At 38.1% G+C, this 16,802-nt stretch overlaps 1 protein-coding gene across 5 annotated transcripts in view; it reads right to left on the bottom strand.

Moving 5' to 3' along the window:
• NALCN (sodium leak channel, non-selective) overlaps window positions 1-16,802 on the bottom strand; it is a 237,572-nt gene that overhangs the window by 11,532 nt on the left and 209,238 nt on the right. For all 5 annotated transcript variants that reach the window (XM_083831676.1, XM_083831675.1, XM_083831678.1 and 2 more), the window contains 12 exons: window positions 15,330-15,497; window positions 14,050-14,154; window positions 13,220-13,326; window positions 11,200-11,320; window positions 11,016-11,114; window positions 8,052-8,145; window positions 7,408-7,514; window positions 6,928-7,002; window positions 4,063-4,182; window positions 2,936-3,004; window positions 1,060-1,208; window positions 272-365 (listed from right to left, as the gene is read on the bottom strand). In XM_083831676.1, the coding sequence (XP_083687802.1) occupies window positions 272-365; window positions 1,060-1,208; window positions 2,936-3,004; window positions 4,063-4,182; window positions 6,928-7,002; window positions 7,408-7,514; window positions 8,052-8,145; window positions 11,016-11,114; window positions 11,200-11,320; window positions 13,220-13,326; window positions 14,050-14,154; window positions 15,330-15,497 (1,308 nt within the window). The remainder of the gene's footprint in view (window positions 1-271; window positions 366-1,059; window positions 1,209-2,935; window positions 3,005-4,062; window positions 4,183-6,927; window positions 7,003-7,407; window positions 7,515-8,051; window positions 8,146-11,015; window positions 11,115-11,199; window positions 11,321-13,219; window positions 13,327-14,049; window positions 14,155-15,329; window positions 15,498-16,802) is intronic.

Raw genomic sequence — 16,802 nt, 5'->3', positions numbered from 1 at the left:
TGGAAAAGTGTTTTACTGCACTTCCAAATCTGAAAACACATTTTTATTTTAAAATCATTTAATAGGTTAGCCCCGTGAAATATTCCATTACGAGTCTGTGATTGAAACTGCAATTTTTGTGTCATATTCTGAGGTTTACCAAACTATGTCTCTTGAAGAGCTAAAGGCAAGCACATCACTCCTTGTACCACCTAAGGTACTGGAAACACACTGAGATGCAAGAATGTTTCCTATTCCTTGCCTATTTTATCTCTGTTAATATTGTATTTACCATGCAGTCGTGCATAATTTTGTTCCAGTCTTCTCCAGTAACTATTCTGAAGAGTACAGTAATAGCCTTGCCAGCCGATGAAAAATTTGCATGTCTGTTTTAAACAAAAAGAGAGACAGAGAGATCATTTTATGTCCCAGAACTAAATTATGGCAAGAAAAAAAGGCAAATCATTTCCATTTTCTACTGTTCTATTTTGAACTGAAAATAGTTACAGTATTGTCTGAACGATCTCATTGAATTATTTATTCCATGACTTAAGATACAACAACTAAAATTTAGCTCAGACACAGGTTTGAATATTCTGGCTCATTCTTTTAAAGAGCAAAAGCAGACTCAAGGCCAGATCCTTTCTCCTGCCTCTGTTCTCTTCTTGAAGTCTGATGATGATATTGATTGGGAAATCTGCTAATGCTAAGTTGACAGAGTTGTCCCCTCTCTGTATCAATCTGGTATATAGATCCTGTTGCTGCATGACGCCAAGAGTATGTAGTAAGCACACTGTGTTTCTGCAGCTTGTGGCTAGTGCTTTGCTGCTCTGAAGTGTATTCCAGCTGGCATAATGAAAAGCAGATCTCAGTCTGCTCTGGGCTGGACTGGGTGTCATTTGGTCCAATGCACAAGGATTGGAAAGATGGCTCAGTGCTTCCTATCAGAAATTCTGTTCAGAGCTCTTCAGCTAGACCAGGGGACGTGTCTGTTTTTTACCAGGGATAAGCTTCAAACAGAATGTGATTTTTTGGGGGTGCTTTTTAAGGAACATCCCCATGAAACTGTACATACTGTACCTATTAATGTTCTCTCCGTATTTCACTGTACCAAATAAAACCACTCCAGCAAAAGCATAACAAAGGAGCAGTAAGAACATTCCCACTATGATGAAGAAACTCTTGTACATGCTGACAACCACAGTCAGGAGTAGCATTTTCAGCGTCACCTGGAAGGACAGAAAAAGCAATCCATAATGTCATTCAGGAAAGCAGAGATAAAAGTGAAAGGAGAGTTATTGCAGTTGCCATTTTGACAACAAATTCTTCACACACATAAGTTAATGGAAGAACCCAGTGAAATGGTACATTATGAATCTGATTGGAACTGAACGTTTTGTGTCTTCCTTTGAAATTCAGTGTGCTTTTTACTTGTTGAAGATATCACCACATCCACCTAACAATGTCAAAATGTTGGTCCTCAAGCAGTATGTATAAGATAATACCATATAGGATGATATAGCAACAATACAGCATACGCTTTACTATAATATTCTAGGATCAGTATACTCCAGAAGTATCAAAATTAGCATTGTACAAATGGTGGTACAGTAAACTACTGTGGGCTTATCTCAAGAAATGGGCTAATGTACAGACAAGGGGATTTCCTTAAAATCAGCACAGATTGATTAAACCAGTTAATTTCTCCTGCAAGTTGGCCAAAGAACTTAAGAAGAGACCATAATTCTGGAAATTGCATATGCAATGGGTCTAGATAATAGATATTATTTTCCAATGCAGCCATATTGTACATTTATTACTTTAGATTGCCCTAATACCCTTAAACACTTTGGATGCTATAGAAAATTGTCTTTAATGGGACTGAGATAGTGGTTTTCTTTAGAATCATGCCAAACTGGTAAATCATACTGACTTTTAGGTATCGCATTGTATCACAGCAGACAAATTAATGAGACTGATGCAGCTCCTAACACAAAAGCACAAATGACTATGTTAAAGCCTTGAAAAAACTTCAGAATCAATCAGAAAGCTTTGAAGGCAATTACATGGTCTGGCTGCATTAGAAGAAGCAAGGATATTTCATTTGACTTCCAAGGCTCTACAGGCTCTGTGTAGTTTGATTGAAAGAAAAGTTTTTATCTTTACTCAACAAACCTTCTGGCTCACTGTTCTTAACCCTGGTGACCTACTGCAGCAATCTTTACTTTTTAATGCATTTAGACTTCACAGAAAATGTTTGGATAATCTAAGTTCTACAGCAAGAGAATGCAGTGTCACCACATATTAAACAAATGTGTTTGTTCTCTGTCTATGCTTATTCTGCCAGTCTACTCTCAATTACATCAGAGCAAATCCAAGCACGAAAGAAATATAAACTTTAGAAATGACTTGCTTTGTAGCCATCCCAGTGCCTCCAGAAGAGTGTCTTGGCACATCTTTTTTTCAAATTGAATATAAATCCTTTACTGTGGTAAGACATACAGTGCTAAAGACACAGACCTACATTCTGGAGGAAGAAACTTCTATGACAGAACACAATCATAACAAGATGAGTGGGTCTTCCACCACTCCACTAGTTAAATAAAATACATAGCATGCACATCACACCATACTGAAATGAAAAAGACTGAGAGTAGCACAATACATGTTCAGAGTTCTAAAGAACATTTTTTTAAAATCTGTTTGTAGTGCAGTAGCACTTTTATTTTTTTAGAAAGTGCAGCTTTTCCAGTAATTATAATACATTATTATTATACGATACCTAAAACTGTGGCTTTTATAAGACAGCATATAAAATTGGAGACTGCTGCTGGAAGTCTCCTTCGTTGGCATATAATATTGATCCCTATAGAATGTGCACTAGAGACACATAGCAACTACTCCTTCAGTCTACACATGAGCACTGCAATGGCTGTAGTAGCTAATTTATACTTACATGCTTCCCACAAATTGAGAAAAACCTGAAGACGATTACGCATGCCCCCATCATGTATGTGTACGCATTCTGGAACAGAAACATGAAAGACTGAATACATCACTTTCCCCCAGTGATCTCACAGAAAGATAAGGGTAATCTGTCTTTTAATAATGAAGGGAAGTCACCAGATAAAATAAGAGAAACCATGAACTAGTAGCACCAATATTTCAATAAGAATGATGGAACAGTAAGAAAATAACAGAAGATGCTCTACCACTTCAAAAATACTAACCCAGCCTCCCCACACATAAAACAAAAATACTTTCAGTCCTCCTATTAGCCGGGCAGTAATTATGTCCAGCTCCCCTGGTCTACTTGTCTAGGCAGCTGCTTGCTTAAAGAAACTCCTCAGGCCTTTCAAACCACTCAGCAGCAGGGAGCAAACTGAGGATGTCAGAGCAAAGGAGTAGCCACACTGAACAGGTTTTCCTCAAAACAGAGCTTAGGGCACACAAGTGAAGCCCCAGCCGTTACATGGTGGTGACTTCCACAGCTGGTGATTAGTGACAAGCATAAAAAAAAAAAAAGGATGAGATGGAGGGAAAGCTGATTTCTTCATCTCTCTTCCATGAATGATTTATTCTGCCTTCTTGGATTAAACACAGCCTCTTGACCAACATCAGTGGGCCAGAAACACTGCTGGGTTTGGGACAGATTGTACCATTCAGCAGTTTTGAACCTATGCCTTCTGCCAGTTCTTTGCTCCTATCTGGATTCTGTGCATGGTCTACTTGCTTGCTCCTCATGAAACTCCTGCTGATAAGAGCTCTCAGTCTTTTCAGGTTCCTTCCTCCTTTTCAGGTTCCTTCCCCTCCTCATTTACATTCCTTCTAAAGACTTCAATTTTCTACCATATTTACAGACACTACCTCATACCAGTCAGATGACTTTCTTACTTCATCGTTGCCCAAGAGAAGGATTCCTTCTTCTTAGCAACAAGCTTAATTTGTTTCATCCATATTTCAGCTTTTTACTTGTTAAACTACCAAGGGCTTATCTGGATGTAGCACAGTGGTGATCCTACTGCTGGTGCTTAATAGATAAAATTAAGCTTAAGCACTGGAACTGCATTTTGTAAATCTTACCAGCAAGGCAAAGTGAAGTATCACCCATATAACTCCAAGAGATGTCACCAAGAGATCATACCGATTTCTTCTGCTTTGCCAGAAGCCAGAAGGTGACATGGCAATAATCTTCATTGTGACCTATAGATAAAAAGCAAGTTTTCAGTTGTACTGAAGAAATTACTATTTCTTACTACAGGAATCTTTTCCATTCTTTAAAATAGTTGATGGAGTACCAAACGAGTGCGGCTGACCATGTCAGACTGAATGATTAATGTATAGATTACTGATGTGAATGTGGTTTTAAGATTTCTTATAGTTAAACAAGTTATTAAGTTAAAAATGATTATGCTGGCAACATGCAGCTACAGCAGGTAGTAATATGCTATATAGCTGTCTATACAAGCAGGCTAAAATCACATAATCATATTTGAATTCAAGAACACAGTTGTGTTCTGTAGATCCTATATTTCAAATTAATTAAAAAGCATTCCCATATTGCAAATATTCATTTCTTTGAAGAATTGTCTGTACTCAGCACCATCTGTACTCAGCAGTGTATAAGAGAAGAAAGCTAAGAACAGTAAAGGCAGTACATTTCACAACGTTCCTGGTAAAAACTGCAGCAAAAGTGCTTGACATTTCCAATATAGGTAAGAGAAGTGCAGACAGGAAGCTTAAGAATAGATACTGATAGGAAACTCACAACAAGTAACAGATATTGAGGTAGGGTGATGCAGGCAGAAGGGACACCAGAGAGTTTGTCGTACACAGTTCACATCAAATCTCAAAGCAACTGAAGCGTTACTATATAAAGGGAATAATTGCCAGGCATTCATTACATGATTTTTTTCCATCCCAGCTTGCAACACTGCCTTTTAGCAGTATTCTTGAAATCTTTGAAAACTAAACTACATATAAAGGGACACGAGTTTGTGGCAAAAATCTGTTTCTCTGGTTAGTTTTCTGACGTATATTTTCTGAAGCCCAAAAAAAGAATATAGTCTCTGACTCTCTAATTAGCATTTGAGGTACCTAAGGGTGTCTTGCCTCACCTCTATCCAGTCAGTTCAGATGTCCTAGAATATCAGAGAGAGCTGCATGAGGCTGGCAGGGATAACACATGACCTCTAAACAACCTTGCCCTCCTGTAGCAGCTTGTGGAGGCAGGGGTAGATCAGCTCTTGATGCCTTCAGTTATTTAGGCAACTGAATCCCACCTTACATCTCTCCTGATCACACCAACAAATCAAACACCTATCTCATTTATACAATTTAATTACCTAAGTTGGGGTGTCTATAGTCTTGAACTGAATATCACTCCTTGCAAATAAAAAATCACATCTTGCTTTATTCTGTGATCATCAGTGTTGCAACAAAAGTGAGATCTCTGAGTTCTTCCTGTTCTTCTACACCACATATAAGGATGTGAGCATTAGAGGTTTAGGACAGAACCATGACTCATTAAACTGGATGCAGGGCCATTAACAAGATAGAAAGGCTTGGCCTTCCTCAAGTACCATGTCTGCTAGTGGTGGCAGACAACATACATAGCAGAGTCTGAAACATCATCCTGCTGCATTAGGGAAGATCCTGGGCAGGAAGCTGCTTCCTATCTCCATAAATCGAGTGCACTCGTAATGTGATAGCTTGCCTGTTGAGACAGCCAACGAATTTTTCCTGGCTCTGAAAAAGTTCCTTTGAAATTCTAGAAGTGCATTTGTTTCCCCTGGCACTGTAAGAGGAAAAGTATTTATGAAGACATAGTTACTAGGTAAGTTAAAACCTGTCTATGTATGATAAAAATCAAACTTTTCTGTGTTTGCTCAGTCTCTCAGGAGATATTGATTTCTCCTGGGTAGAGAAAAAAGAAGCAACAACATGGACATACTCTATCTACAGCTGCTACAAGGTGTTCACTTCATTGTTTATTCATCACTGCTGGCAAAACCTATCACTGGAACATAGGAACTGTCATATTGGATTAGAGTGGTGGGAAATCTAGTCCGCTATCCTGTTTATGATAGTGGTCAGTATCAGCTATTCAGAAGGGACTAAAAAGAAAGATACTCAACAACAAACTTATAAAATAATTCTGTATTAACAGAGGAAGCACCTTCTTTAACCTCATAAATGTGTGCTTTGCTATGCTATGGATATCCTTATATATAAAAAATAATAAAAAAATACATTTTACATGTTATAATCACATTTTAAAATATATTTAGGTCCTTAGATTCCAGTCTTATGAAAGCAGGCTAATTGCAATTTGCTCAGTTGATTCTGATGACAATTTTGTCATAGATACAGAACAGTTACCACACAGGATCCACATCTGTACAACAAAAGATAGACAATACTAGAATTTGACATAGCTTATTGAAAGGTATTAAAATGAAATAATATGATTGATAATTTAAAAAGAACAACAACAACTGTGAGAGGTTTGAAGATGTCACAGCTACACAACAGTGGGGATTAATGTCCTCTGTCCTGAAGGTCTAGGCAAAATACAAATGGATCAGGCAGAACTCCTGTGACAGGCATTGTGTTGTAGAGTGAATTTAATTTGAGACGTGTAAAAAAAATTAATTTGAGACGTTCTGTAAAAAAAAGAGTTCACTGGGTTCACCAAAACCACAAGTTGCAGTGATGAGAGTTGAACATATATAAAAAGCCCCAAGCTCAAGGTGCGAGAGCATTATGACTATCATAAATGAAAAGTTATTCCTATAGTACACGTTTCAGGACAAGCAACATGGAGAATCCCAAATGTACATGTTATGAAATAAAACTAGGGAAGAATGAGACGGCATTCCTAAAACCAAAACAAAATATACACATACTATTCTTAATCTCAAGAAGACATAAAGTATATTACTTTACCTCAAGGACAAAAATGAAGGTGAAAACAACAGACATTGTTGCTAAAGGCACAGTCACTGGATCTGCAGCATCCCACTGAAATGCAAACAAAATCTATTCACAGAAGAGTTGATGTTAAACAGAAATAAATGTCTATTCTTGCCTTAACTTTTCTTAGAAGTATTTATTAATGAATAGATTTAACTTTAAAGTATATTCAGATAGGAACAGTATTGTGGTGTATTCTTCTCTCGCGGATTTACAGCTGAACCGGAAATTAAAAATAGTTGACCAGACTACAAAAAGGCAGAAATTGATTCAGCTCCACAAACTACAATTAATCTACAGCGATCTGTGCCAACTGAGATTTCTGTATCCAGAAATCATATGTTTCACTACATTCATCCCAGTAATGGCTCGATTGATCGTTAATTGGTGTTAGGAAATGTGCAATACATTCTACACGACTATAATAAAACACTTAAAAAGAAACACAGTTACCTTAACTGATAACAGCACTGACTGGGCCAGAACAAGCACAGCAATAGTTCTCTTAAAAAATGGATGCTGAGTTATATCATACATCTTAGCTCTAAAGCCATCGTTATCTGAAAAAGATAGAGTTATGGGAGGAGAGTTAAAATACGCAGTGGTATTCTTCCCTCTCCACTTCTTGACATATTTTCCATGTTCATTAGTGGCAACATAAGCCTTGACCAGTTTTGAAATACATTTCTAATTTTCTGCTACAATTTCCCATATCAAATAGGCCTTCTGAACATATAATTTCAAATACTGAACACCAGTGTTGCATGAAGGCTTTGGTACTTGTAGGGCAAGTGCATCATTCAACTGCTGTCAGGTTAATACATTCCATTCATATCATTAAGAGCCAACTGCAAATATATTTCATTTAAAAATTCATTTTTTCATTAAGGCTTATCCTAAAACCATCGAAGCGCAACCTTTTTTGGGTTGATTTTAATAGCCTTACACAGAGATCTGTGGTTGCAGCCTGTTTCCACATTAACTTATGCACAACCTCCTAGTGGCCTCACGATTACAATTTTAATTTGAATCTCGGACTCCTGGGGAATTACGAACACTAGGGCTCAACATGAATAAAATCAAAATATCTTTGATACCCGGACGAGGTGGGAGATGAAGAGGTTGTGCTATCTTCAGTCTGCTTTTCAGATCTTCCCATCGTCTCTGATCTACAGTCAGTAAAGCTGTCCCCTTAATAAACAAAGGGAAGCGTATAAAGCTTTTGTCATATAAAAGCAAGAACATTTAATGCAGTAAACACGAAAACAACATCCTCTTTGGTGTCTGAAATAAAGTTACATACGCAACTCTCCTTAAATAACACAGCCTGGGTAAAGGAGTCAAAGTATCTGCCTGTACTCAAGAGGATTTTGGGATGCATTAGCCATGAGTTTCTGGGACTCAGCAGGCACAGCTGTTGCTCTTTGTAGCAGCAGCCCAGTGTGGCCAGTGAAGCACTGTAGGATGTCTTCCATTTGACTGAACATCACTTGCCAGGAAGAGCTGTTTTGGAGTGGTCGATTTTGTCTGGACTTTGCTGCAAAAAATCCTGCGGCTTGTCAGTGCTGCTATAGTTTCTCAGGTAGCAAGCCTTCTAAGAGTCTGCTGCAGCTCTTCACAGCTCTTCTGCTTGGGGTATAATTGAAATAAAGTAAATTCACAGTATACTGTGAATCTACAAGAGTTCTCCACAAAGGAAGAGCAAGAAGAGGTGAAGATACACACACCTTCAGGACAGGTTGTGGTAGATGGTAATGCGTTTTCGCAACATAGGAAAAAATAAGCAAACCCCAAACAGAATTCAACATTATTCAGAATGACCTTCAAAACAAAATAGGGTCCTCATCACTTCAGAGAACTGTAAAATCTCAGGGAAAGAGTCTGGAGTTGCAGGCACAAGCGAGACCTTTTCAAGGTAAATGTCAGAGGCCCGTCTCCCTGACACGCGGCGGCCTGCCCAGGTAGCACAGGGCCGCGCTAAGTCTGGGCTTCCCTTGGCATTGGCCTGTGTATGCGCTGGAACCGCAGCCGGCTGTGCTGCTAATAAGGTCAGGAGAGCTCCCTCTGTAGCAGACATAATCTCTTTATGAAGCTGCATCCCCAAATGGCACCCTGGGAGCAGGTGCCTTCAAACATGATGCAGACAAAGCAACAGATACTAGGATACCTGTTATTTGTGTCAGGTCCCAAACCGTACTGCTTAGAAAAGCTTAAAGGCAACTCTTTCATCCAAGTGTGTGTGTCTGTTTTATGTTCTTGGAGGGCTTTCACCACAAAGAAGACAAAAGGTGGCAAAAAAAGTGAAACTTATAAAATTTATAAACGGAGTTGCCAAGTCGATCTGTTTCTCAAAAACTGCCATTCCACCAGCCAGATTATTACAAAGGGTCACAAAGCACAGCTGGGTCTGTGACTGGGGCTACTGCTGGCATAGGTATGTTTGCATTCAGACCTCAGTTCAAAGCCGCCAGACAATGTTTGAGTCAATCACATCTTCGCTGCCAACTGGACACGTGGCACGGCAAGCGATGCGTGGGGGCTGAGCAACAGAGGGAGCTTGGGGGGCTTTGGGCTGCAGCGCTGGGATTGCTGGAGACCCAGCCCTGAGTCCCCTGTGGTAGTTCCCAGACCAACATCTCTAGGCCTGAAGCTCCTAGACATCCCGTGAAATACTATGGCATATCTGAAAATATATTATTTCTTTCAGAAAATTGTTGGTTCTCATGTAAAATGCTTTACTCAGTAACTGTCCAACTCTCAAACAAACTCCTTCCAATCTCCTTCCTGGTACAATTTTAACCACGTATCAGCTATGAACTTTCCAAAGCCAGCATCTGGCTCACACTGTTACTCACTGTTACTAACCTCAAACAGTCCTCACTGGACTGTTTTGCTCTACTCTTTTTGGACTAATTTCTAGTCCTCTCTGCATGTTATTTCACATTTTTTTTCAGTTCCTGTATATTTTTTCATTCTACTTGATCCTGCTATTTTTTGCTGTTTGCTTTTTTTCTGCATAATTAACATATTAATCTTTTCGATTCAAATTTTAAGTTTTTTTTTTCCTCATAGTAAATTCTACAGAATTATTGCACTACTACTCCTTAACTGCAGTTCATGATGCTGTACTTGCCCACACTGAAGAGAAGGTAGCGTGTTGCTCAGCTCCCTTCCAGAACGAGTCAAGTAGTTTCCACAAAGGGCACAGCTGACAGTTGTGTTTGCTGCAGAGTTCATGCCAGGGCCATAGCAAGGGCAATGCCAGCACCCAGTCTGTCTCCAGCTGTAGCTCACCAGGATGTCTTGCATCCCCAAGCCCCAGAGGACACAACGATCCCTTCCCTCCAGTGCCATGAGTGATAAGAATATCACTCTAGATAGCTGTAACACAGTCATCTCATTATTTTGGGGCACTGTGAACTGCAAGATAATAAAAATTACTAAGTATGTCCTGGTGCCACAGGAGCACCACTAGAGGCTCAGAAAAAAAGGGACTGGTTTTTCTACTTCTCAGGGTAATCCACAAAGCCCATTTAAACCACATTTTTTTCCTAGAATATTTTCTTTTTGTTTGAGTGATGGACAATTAATTTTACAGTGTGCTTTGCTGTCTGCCAGGAAAAAGCCATGTAGCTTTCTCTGGATCTGAAATGCTATAATTGCAGGGCTATAACGAGACCGTTTATTTGTAACACATACAAGCATAGCATGACTTTTTACCTGCCACTGCACGTATGCCTGCATCAAACTAAAAGAGCAGACTCTGGAGCATTTGTAAATATAGTGTGCTTTAGGTTCATTCTCCATCTGCCAATATGGCTGCATCATAAATAAACTCAAAGAGCTTTGAAAGAGAATGTGATGGATTGCTATCATTCCAGGCTTGAGTTTTGTAGCAAATATGGATTAGGTGTGTCTGAGGCCATGCTTGCAGAATGTAAGACTAGTAAGTTCATCTTAAAGGCAGTCTTACACCACCAGCTAGTGTAGACAGTGTAAAATCACATTCAATATTTATTGCAGTGCCAGTTCTATACACAATAAATCATCTCAATCAGTACCTTGTTTTCATTGAAATTAGCGATGACAACTCCAACGAAAAGGGTCAGTCCAATCATGCAGCCAAGGAATACAAAAACATGTATATAGATTCCATGGATCTGAATAGAAGAAAAACATGATTAATTGTCCAAACAAATCAAAGTATGTGCTGTAGAATTCAAAGACTCTGCTGTTTTTCCTTACCGGCCCAACGCGATGAATAATAACATCTCTGACTTCCACCCAGCCTTTTAATGAAAGAACTTCGAATAGTGCCAGCATTGCATTCCCCACATTATCAAAATTAAAATTCCGAGGATTTGCCCTGAAATGAGTATACAAATAGGTGTAAACTCCTGAAATGAGGCTGTTCTTTCTATTTGCTGTCTTTATACTTTATAGTCTAACATTTAAATACCTTGCAAAGTTGGTGTGAAAGACCAAAAAATATAAGAAAAGTTGTCTCAAGAAATAATAAAACAATAGCAGCAGTAATAAAAAGAAATAGCTTTATTTTTCTTGATCCCTATGTATGTTTTATATTGTTATTCATAATCTGATTCACAGTAATGAATCTATAACATGTTGCTGCATCTTAGTGTTTTTGTCAATAAAGCAAAACACAGCATTCGTGAAAAAATGGATTTAATGCCACTGGCCAGATTCTCCTAAATTTACCTTAAGGAGATCAATCTCAAAGCCACATAAATGATTCAGACTTCTAAGTCAATGAGATACTTTTGCAAATGTTATTCATAATTTCATTATCACCACAAACTGATGGTCTAAAGCAAAACTTGCTAAGAGGAAATCACATCTTCTTGGCATTCCCATACCATGTGCTCTGACTTCATCTATCATTTGAGATTCAAGAGGATTTCTCCAGCTGAAAATTGAAAGTACCCGCTATGGGCTAGGTTAGCACATTGCTCTGCCTCTGCAATCTCAGATGGATACTCCAAGGAGCTGAATTAATTTTCAAAAACTTATAAATGCAAATAGTTGGATTCCAGAAGAATTGTTGAGTATTGGGTGCTTCTGAAAGTCTAACCACTCAGTGAAAAAGAGAGCTCCCAGATGTTGATATATATTTGTTTTTATGTGGCTTTTACTATTGCCCTTTTTGTGGCCCTTACGTGCCATCAAGCTCTTGAAAATCTGGCCAGACATGGCCAACAGGTGGCATGAATGTCCTTGAGGTAAAATCTTTTTCTACAATAACAAAACATTCCCCAAAGTTTACAGTTATGCTGATGAAGACAGTTTTTGCTTATTTCTGGATCAAGCTGAAGTAGATTGAATTTGCTTACTCGAGGAAGAATTTTGTCTGAAGCATACAGAAACAAAGACTTCTGCAGATGTCAGAGTTTCACTGACTGTTCGAATCACAGCATATTATTTCATTACTGTAGGATGGCTCTGAATATACCATTGCTGGTGCTTTCTTTACCCACACATATAGTCAATTAAAATAATTGTGGCTGTTAAGCTGATTTTGCAAAATGCCAATCAACTTAAAAATATAAACAATTAAAGAGAGTTTTTTTTGCCTGTTCAGGTCTTAGGAAATATTAAATGCACTGTATCAAAATATTAATCACAAATATAATATTAGGTCTTAAAGAATTATCCCTGCACTGTTGTGCCAGATAGACCCCAAGCATTCCCTACTTGGGACACAGGAAGCAGCTGGCAGCTGGCATAGCTGAGGGCCATAGAAGAGAAAGGCTGGTTTCAGGCATGACTTGTTCACTGGTTCTAGGGGCTATCTATAGGCACATTGATTTGCACTTCTTTTTCTTCCTAGCTTTTCCCATTTATTCTGAGGTTCTGGTGTTGAAGGATAGCTCCCAGAATGTCTTCATAACATCACTAAGCACACTGAAGTGACAATCTTGGTTCAAGCCAATTACTCCCACTGTAATAATAATCATATGTCTAATTCCTGAATTCACAAACTATGTGTTGTTTTTTTTTTTTTTCTTTTTCTTTCTGCTTTATGAATAGAACAGCTGGTTAAGATTGGAAAACTTTCACATGCCTGGCTTATTACTAAATATACCAGAATTCTTACCCTTATTACCTATAACGGTGAGATTATTCTTACCCATTTTACTTACAATAAAAACACTCCATCAGCAGTATAATGCCATGAGATTTGCGTCATACTCTACATCAATAGCTGAGATTTTGAAGAAAGACAGGCCAAGGTGTAGCAACTCACCAGACTCGTGGCACCCAAAATCCAGGCTTTTTCTCTCCAGGTCTTAGCTTTAAATTGAGATTTTTGGAAACACTTACATTTATTCTGAAGATGCCATGACAATCTTCCTATAGTAAAATAAACCATAGACTGAGATTAAATAACAGCCTGTGTGAGAGGCTATAATGCCAATATAAACAGCACATTTGCCATCACAGGGAACCAGTGTAAATGAAAATGATAGGGTTTTTTTTTACAGGCCTGGGATTAATAGCCATGAACCTTTACCCAAAGGAAAAAGGCAGCTTAGAAAGGATTGAAAAGACTCTCCTCCTTCCAGGGTTAAGAGCGCTCTTCATTTTGCTAGCCCATCTAGGCTTTCACCTCTTTCCTACAGACCATTGCGTTCTTTAAGTAATGATGATATTTCTCCAAATTAAGTAAGAAACACAGCTAACTTTCTACATGGAACCAATAAAGCATCCCCAGTGCTTTTGATCTCCAGCAGCTAACCTATTTTTAGCCACTGATTTAGTAATGCAAAGGTCCCATATTCCATGGTTAATTCCATGTGACATACAGTCTTTTGCAAATAATATGGAATGAATTTCACAGCTTTTTCAGACAGTCCCCAATATCTGGACTTACTTTCCTTTTTGACATGAGAACCCAGCCTTACCCTCACTCTTTTCTTCCTTTACCATCTTTCCCTCCTTCATCCTGCTTCTGAAACAGAAAGTGCCCAAGATCTCCATTTCTCATATGATCGCTCTGATTGCCCCATTTGCTTTCCCCAGCAGGTAGAAATGGCACAGCATACTACTATTTTGAAACAGGAAAGCAGTTCTTACCCTAGAGATGATGTGAGGATCATTGCATTTAGCCAGTTTTCCAGCAAATAGCTGTACTCCAAAGCTTGCAAAAACAAGCATTAATGTCAGCAAAAGAATAGAAACCTGTAAAGATGAAGTTAGACTTGTCAAGCTCTCCTCCTGCAGAGTTGAGAAAGGGGGTCAAATCTTTCCGTGAAATGCAGGAAGAATCATTTTGTTACATAAACCTGGAGATAAGGCTTTCATAACGTTACTTCAGGTTCTTATCCAGTAACCAGGTGCTGTGTTATTATTGTTAATATTATTAATATAGCATCTAAGAATTGTAGATAAGGATCAAAGCTTTCTTGCGCTCAGTGTACAACCTTGCTAAATTCTGCAGACATAAGAATTTCCATTCTCTTTATAAAGAACTCTCCAAGTACTTAAATATGTGCATTTTCTGCTTTGCTGAATCAGGCTTTACCATTTAATCTAAGTAAGCCATCATTGGATACTTAATTCTACGATATCTACAATAAAGATATGCATGAGCAAATTATGATGTAAATATCTTTAACAGGTTACAGCATCTATGAAATGCTAACTAGCTTTGTACTTTTTGTCATTGCTCTATTACTAACTGACTACAAATATCTTGTAGCTTAACTTTTTGTAACAACCTGACCTAATACAGCATTCTGTTCCAGCACAAACTGCCTGTTGTTTAGGCTGATACACACCACTTAGGGAAAACTGGGTCCCAAGACAACAGATTAGGTTCTAAACAAGCAGTCAAAGACTCCGTTATTATCATTACTTTTACTATAACTGTGTATTCATGAACATTTTTAATAACAACAACATCATAATGAGATCCAGATCTATGATAAGCAACTGTATTGTCTCTGGTTGCCTTTCCAAAAAAAAATAGAGTTATAGACCTTCAACTCAGAGACCAGGTTAACTTTTTTCTTGAAGAGCTGCCATACCCTACTTCTCATCTTCCTTCCCCAGCCAGACCAGTGAAAAGGGGGTAGATTTCCTTTCAGTAGTCTTTCTATGTAATTATGGTCAAATATATGCTGAAAAAAGTATCATTTAAAAAATAATTATTACAGTAGCTTCATTCAGTATAAATGAAAACGAGTTATTTATATTCCTAATTTTTAACCTGTTCTGTGCTCATCTGTAGCTACAATGAGATGTAAACAGACAGTAATGGAGATTAAATAACATGAACGATATAGAGAAATGGTTATCATATTACTCCTCTACATCTGTTTTTTAACAACAAGAAAAAAATAACCAAGACATACCAAAAAGATTTCTTTAAATCCACTAAACAGCTCTCGTACAACTTTCCTCATCTGAGGGACCAGTTTGAATATTCGAAGAGGTCGGAGGCAGCGGAGTACCATTAAGAGCTGAGCTCCGGATTTAGCAGGGACATTCTGAGGCATCCAGCACAGGAATATCAAACTCACCTTGAAAAGACAAAGCAGAAAAGGCAAAGAAGGACCAGGATTACAACGTTTTAACTGACATAAAACAGCAAAGAAGATCAATAAATGCTTCCTTTCCTTAAAGGGAAGATTAAGGGAAAAAAAGACTAATTTAGAAAGAGGACTCAGATCTCCTGTAGCCTGGCTGATTGTCCTAACTAATGGGCACCAGCCTCAGCCTCTGTCTTCGCCTTTGACTCAAAATCTATTTTATTCTTTTCAGCAGATGGAACGGTTCCAAAAGAAGAAATCAAATTGGTTGATTCAGAGGAGGGACATGAACTCTTTTCCTGGACCAGGGAGTATCATCTCTCCTTCCTCTTCTCATTTCAGAGACTCTGTCCTGAAATCGAGATATCCTCACCTTGAAAGTGTTAACAGTTTCCTCACCAGTTCTTCCCACCACTTTGTTACAAGTATAGGTAGCATTGTCAATCTGTGGTTTTATCATATGAATAATATGCATTGCAAAGTGTAGCTATGTTTTGTAGCCTGAACAACCTCTGATAGGCAGTTATTTATTAGAAAGTCTGTTAATTACTTCTGATTTTTTAAAAAGTATTTATAAAGCCAGTGTTATTACAGGGGGATAGAGGTGAGAGTGTTACACACACGTAAGTGCACAAAAAATGGAGGATCAACCTGATACCACCAATATGTTTTTAAATGTAGCACGATTTGTTAAAACAAGTGGTAAGAGACAGCCACTCTTAACAAAACAAAAACATTTGCCAGTGCTTCCAACTTTCTTTCATATTGTTTTAAAATCACAGGCACATCTAGAATAACCAAGGTACACTGCTTAGTTTTTTTCTTCAGACGAACAGAGGGATTCAGAGGGATTTCAAGAGACTAATGCACTTACTGATTATGCATTCTACAGTAGGAGCTTTGTGTAAGTATGCATATTTTTATTTATGGTAACAATGGAATCTTTGATACAAATTGATCGTGACAAATTTTATGCAGCACATCTGTCTGGTGGATTAATCTCTAAAAGATTTAATCTAAATCCATCAAAGCAATTTTACTTAGTAATTTCTTCAGTTATAAAATATTTCATACTGTATTATACCGAGCACTGTTTTTGACACATTCTCTGGTATTTATTGTCATATGTGAAGAGGAAATGGAACCCCTTCTCTTATATTTAAGAGGAATGCAAGAAATTTCTGGGGAACAATTTATTGAGAACAATTTCTAATAGGTATGCAATACAGAAAGACTGCTTTGTTTTCCGTCTGCTACAGCAACACCAACAACAAGGATGTGTCCTTCTGTCAAATA

This window comes from Anser anser (genome assembly GCF_964211835.1).
Source record: "Anser anser genome assembly, chromosome: 1".
Taxonomy (NCBI): domain Eukaryota; kingdom Metazoa; phylum Chordata; class Aves; order Anseriformes; family Anatidae; genus Anser; species Anser anser.
The sequence above is the reverse complement of the archived record's forward strand: the minus strand, read 5'-3'. Positions and strand labels throughout refer to the sequence as shown.